At 33.0% G+C, this 10,434-nt stretch overlaps 1 protein-coding gene across 2 annotated transcripts; it reads right to left on the bottom strand.

Moving 5' to 3' along the window:
- Positions 1–5,133: 5,133 nt before the first annotated feature.
- Positions 5,134–10,116, bottom strand: LOC126738892 (RING finger protein 141-like). 2 transcript variants are annotated; one of them, XM_050444367.1, is made up of 4 exons: positions 9,808–10,116; positions 9,533–9,757; positions 5,509–5,700; positions 5,134–5,447 (listed from the first exon to the last, which is right to left on the bottom strand). In XM_050444367.1, exons 1-4 carry the CDS (start codon positions 9,924–9,926, stop codon positions 5,282–5,284), a joined length of 702 nt encoding a protein of 233 aa, XP_050300324.1. In that variant the 5' UTR covers positions 9,927–10,116; the 3' UTR covers positions 5,134–5,281. The 2 variants fall into 2 exon arrangements, with proteins under 2 accessions (XP_050300324.1, XP_050300325.1); XM_050444368.1 differs by having other exon boundaries at positions 5,509–5,682; positions 9,808–10,113.
- Positions 10,117–10,434: the final 318 nt, after the last annotated feature.

The following is a 10,434-nucleotide window of genomic DNA, read 5'->3' on the forward strand; positions in this document are numbered from 1 at the left end:
AATAGAGCGCAAGTTACAATTAGTATCGGAGTTTCAAAGTTTATTTTGTTTTGTCTAATGTGTATTAATAAAAATACGATCAATTTCAAGCTTCTGTGTAAACTTATTAGAAATAATAGAGATATTGAAACGCCCTTTATTTTAAGATATCACTCATGCCGATGCCTGGCCAATTCTCAGAATTATGGCATCTTTTGTGCGGCAGGTCATGTAAACAAAACTTATTGGATTGATTTTCTATTATGGGACAGTTCAGGTAAATAAAATTAAGCAGAGGTACCTAATAGTAGATACTGTAGGGTAAGGGGTACCTAGTAGGTACTTTGGGGTGGGGGTTACAAGTTAGGTACTCGCTTAATAAATAAAAACGTGTGATTTTAGCCTCTTGTTGTTTAGTTTCACTCTCGCCTCTAATTTTGTAAGATTATCAACTTCGTACTGACTGCATCCACTGTTTTTTAAATCGAGTTTCTGCCCGTTTTATTAAACAGTATTGTAAAATGGAATTTACCAACCAAGAGTACGCTGACATTGTCTTCACATATGGACGCGCTAACGGTAATGGAGCTTTGGCACGACGCTTGTACCAGGAACGTTATCCAGATCGGAGGTTACCAAACTTCAGGGTGTTTCAAAACACCTTTCGCCGTCTTACTGAAGTTGGCATTGGGAATAATTCGGCACGTGGAGTCAACCCTGGCCATAATAATGTAGAGATTGAGTTGCAAATACTGGAAGCTTTTACCGCAGACCCTACTGCAAGGGTCAGAAAAGTAGAAGAAGAAAGTAGGTATTACCAACCTCCACGAATGGGCTGCCAAAGATGCAAATCCGCACTGGAAAACACAAAAATTATTTCAGAACAGATTTTCGGTCAATGTGTGGGCCGGAGTAATAGGCAGGACTATTATTGGGCCACATTTTCTACCAGAGAATTTAAATGGTGCCAACTATTTAGATTTTCTACAAAATGATATCCCCGTTCTTCTAGACGAAGCTGGATTATTGGAACGAGAAAGACCAATAATCTTTCAGCAAGATGGTTGTCCAGCGCATTGGTCCTTGGCTGTCAGGAATTACTTAGACGGCTGTTTTCCGGACGGTTGGATCGGTAGAGGCGGAACCTTTCCTTGGCCTCCTCGATCGCCTGACCTAACTCCGTTGGATTTTTTCATATGGGGCCGGGCAAAGGAGCTTGTATACACCACCGAAATAAGAACAAGAGAAGAGTTGATTCGCAAAATAAATGAAGCATTTGACAGGATGAAAGAAGATATGACCATAAGAGTAACCACCACCGAAGTAACAAAAAGGGCTCGTGCCTGTATTAGAAATAATGGATTGCATTTTAAACATGAACAATAAATAGTTTAAACAAAATTGTGTTTTATTTAACATTAAAACCTAAAATAACCCCACAATCGGGGCTCTAATGCTTAGTAGGCTTATGAGAGGCCTCAGTCTAATAATTTTTGTTTACATGACCTGCCGCACAAAAGAGGCCATAATTCTGAGAATTGGCCAGGCATCGGCATGAGTGATATCTAAAAATAAAGGGCGTTTCAATACCTCTATTTTTTCTAATAAGTTTACGCAGAAGCTTGAAATTGATCGTATTTTTATTAATACACATTAGACAAAACAAAATAAACTTTGAAACTCCGATACTAATTGTAACTTGCGCTCTATTACCGTTTAAGTGTGAAATTTTGGTATTTCTTGAGAAAAATGCAAAAACTGCCATAAAAAATTTATAAACAAATTTCGACCTATACATATTTAGCTTAAAATGTTTGAAATTAAGTCAGCTATCACCCCCTTAAACGATTGCATCTAGCTTCCGGACACCCTGTATATTCAAAATTTTATTTTGGAAGGAAGAACGTTAAAAAATTTAACTCCCTCAAAGCCCGATCCATTGGCACCTCCTCATTCGGCAGTAAAGTGAACCACCTTTATATGAAACTAAAGTACCTTTGTCACTATATACAAAATCGTAGTTCCAACTTGCGTTCTTTTTTATTTCGTATCATTTTGTGGTGCCAGGTGGGCTTTATTCCGAATACTACCGTAAGACTGAAGGGTTTGGTGGGCTTTATTCCGAATACTACCGTAAGACTAAAGGGTTTTGCTACAAACCGATCTACTAATGAATGAATAGGACTCTGCTGAACAAATTTATCAGCCAATGGTTTACCATGTGTATTTGTTGATTTACCCAAATATGGTGAGGCGTTGATTAAATATTTTGTCGCCTTATCATAAAGCGTTACAATTTTTAGACCATACTTTGACGGTTTATTGGGAATGTACATCCGAAAAGGAAATTTTCCTCTAAATCCTACTAATTGTTCATCTATTAATAACAGAATTTTTTTAATGGTGCACAATTTTACAAACTATATCCTTTACCGTTTATGAGCGAAATGTTGATTTTTAAAATTGTACCTACATTCCCCTCTCACAAGTACTTTGAGACTGTATAATAAATTTATCCTTGATCAATTCGCTAAGTGATTGACTCTATTAAGTCTCAAATGATAACGGACTCTAACAAATTTAGCCCAATATGTAGTTGCAGTATTACAGATATAGTTTCGTATTTTAGTTGGTAGCACTATCTATATTTAGTTTATAAAATACATAGTTCGTATTAAATTCTATTATTGCGGTTGACGTAACCAGTGGTGTTTTGAACAAATACGAACCTAAGAAACATCAAGGATAATAATAAAGGCACTTTTTTCTTTAACCGTTGGAAAACTGTGAAGTAAAAAAAAACTGAACGAAATTAAAAATAAAACTGGGATGGGGTCAGTTATCTGAAAATATTCCTAGGTTTACCAAGGAAGACCATTGCAGAAGTAATTTATGACACACAGTTTTCCACAGGGCCAGAATTATCTCTGATGTAAATAGCCAACGGGGAGCTTTTATGAATATATTTGTATCAATTTTTAATCAAAGTTTTCCAAAGAAACTAATATGTAACAAAAGTAAAAAAGAAAATCTCTATAAATATAATGAGGAAGTTAGGGAAGTGACGGCTAGATTAAATACTTTTTTTATATTAATACAACGTTTTCCTATGTGTATGCAGATAGATACAAAATTGTAAAATAAAAGTATGATGACCTGTTGATAAGATGTAAATATAAAAAATATGAAAGACATCAGATAATAAAAATAAATGTATATGGACTATATGCAAAGAAGTTTCTGGGAAAGTTATAAATCAAGAACCCTCTATCACTGGACAAGCTGCCAATGATTACAAAAATTTTTTGCTTAAAATAGTACCTAATCTCTTAACAGATTTACAACAAACAAACAACATGGCAAACGAATATAGCAGCAAACCCTAGAAGCTTTTTGTTAAAGCCTATAAGCCTAAGCGAACGTACCTATTCTTAAAAAAGTAAAAAATAAATTGCTGCAGAAATGATATATACCAGCGATCATTGTCAAGGTTTGCATTCCAACCATATCTGAAGTTTTTTGCCACATTTTGAACAATTAATTAAAGCATGGAATTTTCCCAGATCAATTAAAAAGTGCACTCATTAAGCCAATCTACAAAAAAAGAGCGATCCTAATGAATTTGTCAACTATAGACCGATCAGGCTACTTCCAAGTTTTTCAAAGCTGTTTGAATTGACAGTTTGCAATCAGCTTCTCAGTTTTTTAAGAGTGCAATATTTTATGTGATAATCAACATGGATATCTTGAGGGCAGATCTACACAGACTGCCATATTTCAGTTCACTTGTGCAGTTTTGAGGAATTTGGAGGAGGGAAAGCTTTCATTGTGAATATTCTTAGACCTTTCCAAGGCATATGATTGTTTAGATAGAAATTTATTAATAAAGAAATTACAGTTATATGGGGTGAGAAATAATTCATTAAAAATGGTTCACTTCTTATATCAATAATAGAGTCCAAGTAGTGGAAGAAAGCAGCAGATTAGAAATTCATTCAGGCTAATGAAATAGGTATACTACAAGGAAGTATTTTGAGGCCTTCCTTGTTCATTGTGTTTATAAATGACTTGCCTTATCAAATTATTGATAATATTTAAACAGTATATGCAATACCCTAACAATATTTGCAGATGATACAAATTTATTAGTGGCGTCTTCGAACATCTCTGAGCTATGCCTGAATGAAGATCTACTGTTAAAAAAAAAAACAAAGATTAGTGTAATAAACTTGGAAGTAACCCCAAAAAAAGTAAACTTCAACAATGTCGAGGTTGAAGTGCAGGCATCAACTAAATTTCTGGGTGTATATATTGATGAATCTTTAGACATTTCAGCTCATATTGAATATTTACAAAATAAGCTGTGTAGTTTGTTTTTGTTTCCGTACAGTTCTAAAATACCTAGATAAATGGGCTAGAAGAGCCTTGTATTTTGTATGGCATTATTTTCTAGGCAGCCAACTCTAAGATACAAAGTATATTTATCATTCAAAAAAGGATAATTAGAATAGTCTTTGGGATGCAATACTTGCAATCATGTAGAGGTATTTTTAGATCTAAGAGAATACTAGCTGTATACGCATTGTATATATTTGAAGCAGTGATGTTTTTATTTAAAAATAGAGATAAGTTTCCTACTTCTGTTGATCATAGGTTTAATACTCACATATGTAATATTAACTAGGTACCATACATATATAGCCTTTCATTGTTTGAAGAGAGTCCCTACTATATGCGCATAAATATATTTATTAAACTTCCGCATTTAAATTAAAACTACGGGAAATCTAAACAGGTTTAAATAAAAGGTGAAAACTTACTTTAGAACCATAATAATAAATCCAAATATCCTGGACGATTACTTAGGTATGTAAACTTATACATAGTTATGTAAGGGAGACAGCTTTTTTTTGTGACGTCATTTCATTTTATTTAAGTTTTCATGTATAATATGAGTTTGTAATATGAAATAAAGAAATATTATTATTATCTCTCTATATAAAGGTAGTGACCATTAGAATCCATTTGATGGGTTGTGCGGATGCATGTGATTGTGTGGATCACAAGATACTGCTGTGGAAACTAGAAACGTATGACTTCAGAGTCAATTTCTCCCTCAGAAGTGTAATAAATTCCAATGGTAAACTTATAATCTTTAAATAAACATATTATATTTAGTCAATATTTGTAAAATGTTTGGGTAGCCTTAAAAATACTACAAGATTAAGGAACAATAAACTAGCAAATACTATATAGTATATAACAATAAAGTAAAAAATATTAGTCAAATATAAAGATAATTTTAAGAAGTGGTGCAAATAGAGTTCTTCTCCTCACTGAGTTCCAACAAACTATCCCTTATTTCATCACTGATTTCCTCTGCTTTGGGAACTTCCGAGATAACCCACGTATCACTTGGACTATCGAGCCTTTCTCGGCAAATTGGACAAGTATCGTGGCTCTCGTTCCTATACAAAAATATAATTATAAAAAAAATCGAACTAATGTAGAAATATGTGGGGTATGTACCATTCTTCTATACACAATGTACAGTAACTATGAGCACAGGGCAGTGTAATGTCTTGCTTCCGCTCAAAACAAATTATACATTCGTTTGGAGATTCTGAAGGGACAGGGGAATCAACGGTGTCTTGTAGAATTGTTGAAAAAGACACTTCTGGGTTTGGAGCGGCAGAGCTATCACTGAAATACATGTAAAATCTACATTATTGTGATAAGTTATCTATTTTATTGGATATTAGAAATATAAAACGGAGGTTTTTTAGTGGAACCAACTGTTTTTGCCAATGTTTTGGAAATTATTTATTTTATCTCCAGGGCTTTAAAAGCAGAGAAGATATGTCAAACAATTCCATAGATGTATAATAAGTAAAAAACTAAGTTATAGAAAATCAACACCTTTTAAGAAAAAAAGAACTAATTTTGCAGGAAATAAAGCTTAAAAAATGATATATAGCAGGCTTGACTCTATGTACGAATATAAGCCATTGTGTAAATATTTGACATAAGTTTGGTTATTAATCAACAGGCTTAGCCCAATATTACAAAAAAAATTATAAAAAAAACAAGATGCAGTTAACCTAGCATATAGCAACATATGTAAAACAGAAGACTATATCAAGCCATTAATTTTTATTATAGTTTAGTTGAAATCTCCACCCTATTCATATAAGAAAAATAGATATCATACAGATATTCATAATAACCACACCCTTCATAGGAGAACTTTAACACTTTCACTACATAACACCGAAATAGTGCTTATACATACAAAAGATACGTTAAAAGTATAAACAGCCTTCAAGATGAAATCGAGAACTTTATTTTCCTAAATTAATTTAGTGTGCACATATAAAAAATTATTCAAAAGTCAACAGCTGAAATAAATTGAGTGGTTTTCTGGTTCTAATGAATTTTCTTTTACTTTCAATGTAGATTTAGTTTTATATACAGGTGTAGTTATAGGCAGGGATAAAATCTTGTTTGGTGGACTTGAGTGTGTATCAATTTTTTTTTATACCATATCTCTAATTTAATATTGTTGTGGTCAATTAGGTAAAATGGAAGAACCGCCAGGAAGATGCTATCTTTTTGAGCTGAATCTCGCATTAAAATTAATGAAGGAAAAAATGTAAATTGTTATGTGTCAAAAAAAAGAGATTTATTATTATTACATATTAGGTACTAAATCTTGACAAGGACATTTTTCAGTTATACTGGTTCTGGATATACCTCTGATAAGCCCGAGGAGTAAAATGACTTTGTTTGCTGTTGATAATGAGGGTTGGTGAATGTTCATTGGGTTGGTCTTTACTAAGATCCTGGTTGGCATGGGAGGGAGAAAACCAATTAAATATCAGAATTAAATCATCTTAATTATCAAAACTTAATGTTACTTATATTTTGCAGTTTATTAACAGAAACATAGATGTTATTTTTAAATATCCACATTTTTAATTATAATTTTTTAGTATTCTTAAAATTGTTATTTTTCACCATACTGGTATCGTATGAAACTACTTTGGATTTATATAACTTATATGTCTATGAACTGCAGAATGACTGGCTTTAGGTGCACAAGGTATGTCATTAATATAACTTCTAGTCTCTTTTACTTATCTCAATTTGCCACCTAAAATAATATCCTCTAGTTAGTTATGTCACAGTTCCTTAGTTATGTCACAGTTCCTTATGGAGCTTTTTTACTCATATAAATATCCACCATTTGTAATTTTTAGTTAGTCAGTTGAAATTGTAGCTACGCTAAGTTTGTACGAAATAAATATTGTATTTTTTTAAAAAGGAGTTTGGCATATTCGAATAGTTAACTGGCGCAATCGGTAGTATTCGTGTAAAGTCGTTCTATCGTAGAAGTCTTGTAAAATCACGGATTCGAATCTACGGTTCGCTAAGTTCGACGGTACATCGGACTTTTAAGAACATTGTAAGCTGTATAAACTGTGATCTGGAAAGTGGTTAATCGTTAAGTGCATTTTGGATTGCTGGAAAACTGCCACTACATAGGAAAATTTCGCAAGGATTGCTGCTTCGAGTAAGACTACATTGCCTCTGGAAGGATCATCCTTATAGGACCGGATATGACCAGAACAATAGGCCTAGGAATATTAATTGCGACTCTGCATGCTACTATCGGATTACCTCAAGATCGGATTACTTTAAGCAAATTAGAGGACAATCCTGGAAATCTACCAATTAAATTAGGGCATGCTATAATTCGCGATTTTGAATATAATTTAATTCATGTTTATGACCTTAATCCGATAATGTTGGAGATGAACAAATTGCATAGAAAATCAATAAATATCACTACGCTTTTAATTAAACATCCTCAGTATCTGCCAGATAATTATGATTATCTTAAAATATTAGATTTAATTCAAAATAGAGTAGAGAATAAACTTAAAGAGCTTGTACCACATCCTAACAGAATGAAACGCGGGTTGATCAATATTGTAGGCTCAGCATTTAAAGTTATAACCGGTAACTTAGATGCATGCAGCAGATGGTGAACGTTACGACCATCTCATCAATGAACTGCAAAAGAACGACAATATAATGTATCAAAGTGTAATGAACCAAAACTCCTTAATCCTTAGTGTTATAAAGAAATTTAACATTCTTGATGCTCTTGTTAATGTTTATGAATTTATAGATTCTATGTTACAAGACTTGGAAAACTCTATAACTTTTGCTAAACTTAAAATGATGCATCCTAGTATTATTAAAACCACAGATCTATTTAACGAATTAAAACAATTAGAACAGCTCTTACATTCTAAATAATAGAATTACATTTATCCTACATGTTCCCGTAACATTTAACGAAAATTTTGAGATATTTCACTAATATGCTGCCCCTGTCCTTGTACAGAGTTGGTTTAAGGTTATATTACTGCGAAATAAATATATAATGAAAAACAAATTGCATTACGCATATCAAAGCCAGGCTTGTCAAGAAGTCTCCACACAGCTGTTCCTCTGTGACAAATTTAATCTACAAGATATTCAGGAATCTAGCCCTTCCGAAGTCCAACTGCTGTCCTATGTCAAAAGCACTTCCATATATAGCCAGATACAAGTCGTTCTTAACCACATCATAATTAACCAGTTATCTAGCTCAAACAACTGGTGATTTGCCTTACCAAAAGAAGCACTAGTTCTACTGAAATGCCAAGCACAAGAAGAAGAGGTTCAGCTTATGGGATCCTATATGGTTAATATTCCGAACAACTGTTTGGCCAAGGTCAACGAACTTATCATTACTAACGATAATAAACCCACAAACTTCAGCCCACAACCACTACTGTTTCCAGATCTAAACAAGATCAATGAACCATTGCCTTTACTAAACCTAAGTTTCACATCAACCGATGTAAAGCTAGATGAACTTCAGGAGTTGCAGAGCCAGATAGTTGCAATCGACCCTTCACTAGAATTCTCCAGAGTAGCCGCTGTACCTCATTTTGGACAATCTTTATCTATATCATGTTGGTAACTGGGATTAGCTACCTATGTTATGCCAAATTGAGAAAAAGATACTGTACCCAGAAAAAATGCCAAGAGGACAACCAGCAGTCGATCCAGCTTCCTTAGCGGTAGAGCTGTCAGTAGGGGTGGAGGAGTTATGTCACAGTCCCTTATGGAGAATGCTGATCATTGCTTATGCTTAACTTGCTTTTTTACTCATATAAATATCCACCATTTGTAATTTTTAGTTAGTCAGTTGAAATTGTAGCTACACTAAGTTTGTATAAAATAAATATTATATTTTTTTAAAAAGGAGTTTTGCATATTCGAATAGTTAACTAGTTTAAATCCCCTAAAATTTATGCAAAAACACTAGTTGGTTTTCTTAAAATTATGGCTAGTGGAAAAAACCTCTGTCTTATTAATGTTGCAAATTAAGATAATTTATAATGAATCTATTCTCTTGTTTTCAATAATTAAGAGTATTCCCTCAATTTATTGATAAAATAGAACATAACCAAATAAAACAGGTAAAGTCAGATACCTTTTTCTGCATTGCTCAGCTGCCATAACTTGACACTGAAACGTTTTAAAAACCTTTAAAAATTGCCCTAAATTGAGCAGCCTGTACGACTGAACTTTCTGCGTTTGTGTATCCACCCTACAACACGCTATTTGAACGGTGGCCTTCCAAAAAACGGTGGAATCCGAGCCTTTTTTTACAGCAAAAATCAGCTGGTTACCTTTGGTGTCGAGGCACTTTTGTGAGCTGAAATTTAAAGTTTAATAGAATAATTTGGGTTCGAATAACTTTTTTACAGAATATTTAGCTCTCCGACTAAGCTTAGAAGATCTTCGTAGCTTAAATTGCAAATTTCTTGAGTCAGTAAGGTATTTACTTGTTGGTCTTCAACAACTTGAGATACGACGTCTCCCATTTTGAATGTTTTAATGACAGTTGTAGGTTTGATGAACGTTTACTATCATTTGTACAAATATAGTAAAAAATAAATCATTATTGCCAATTTTTGTCGCTAAACGATAAATAAATTTCCATAATTCAATGTGTAAATATTAAATTTTGCAATGTAAACAACAGTAAAATAAATACGGTGACAGATAAGTGACATTTAACAGCTGATCGTGAGACAGGTGTCAATTTTCAAAATAAGCGCTTTCCATTTGCTTAGGTAGGGTGGAATCCTGTAATGCGAGTCAAACATCAGTGGCGTATCATTTTGTTAATATATAATAATAATAATGATGATAACCTTTTATTGTCAACCAAATCATATACAATGGTTTTTATCTAATTATAAGAAGTCAATAAACAACAGCAGGATTACAAACTCAAAAAATAAGAATAAAACAGCTTGGAAAATCATAAATTCTCAATCAAATAAAAGTAAAAAATCGCAACCAATCAAACTAAAATCAGAATCGGGT

The sequence above is a fragment of the Anthonomus grandis genome, chromosome 7, assembly GCF_022605725.1.
Source record: "Anthonomus grandis grandis chromosome 7, icAntGran1.3, whole genome shotgun sequence".
Taxonomy (NCBI): domain Eukaryota; kingdom Metazoa; phylum Arthropoda; class Insecta; order Coleoptera; family Curculionidae; genus Anthonomus; species Anthonomus grandis.

Bases quoted from the DNA above. Each gene is read 5' to 3' on its own strand.
- LOC126738892 (XM_050444367.1), bottom strand. From the start codon at position 9,926: ATGGGAGACGTCGTATCTCAAGTTGTTGAAGACCAACAAGTAAATACC. The intron at 5,701-9,532 runs GTATCTGACTTT...ACAATAATGTAG, and splicing joins GCTGAGCAATGCAGAAAAAG to ATTTTACATGTATTTCAGTG. The intron at 5,448-5,508 runs GTACATACCCCA...ATTTTTGTATAG, and splicing joins ACATTGTGTATAGAAGAATG to GAACGAGAGCCACGATACTT.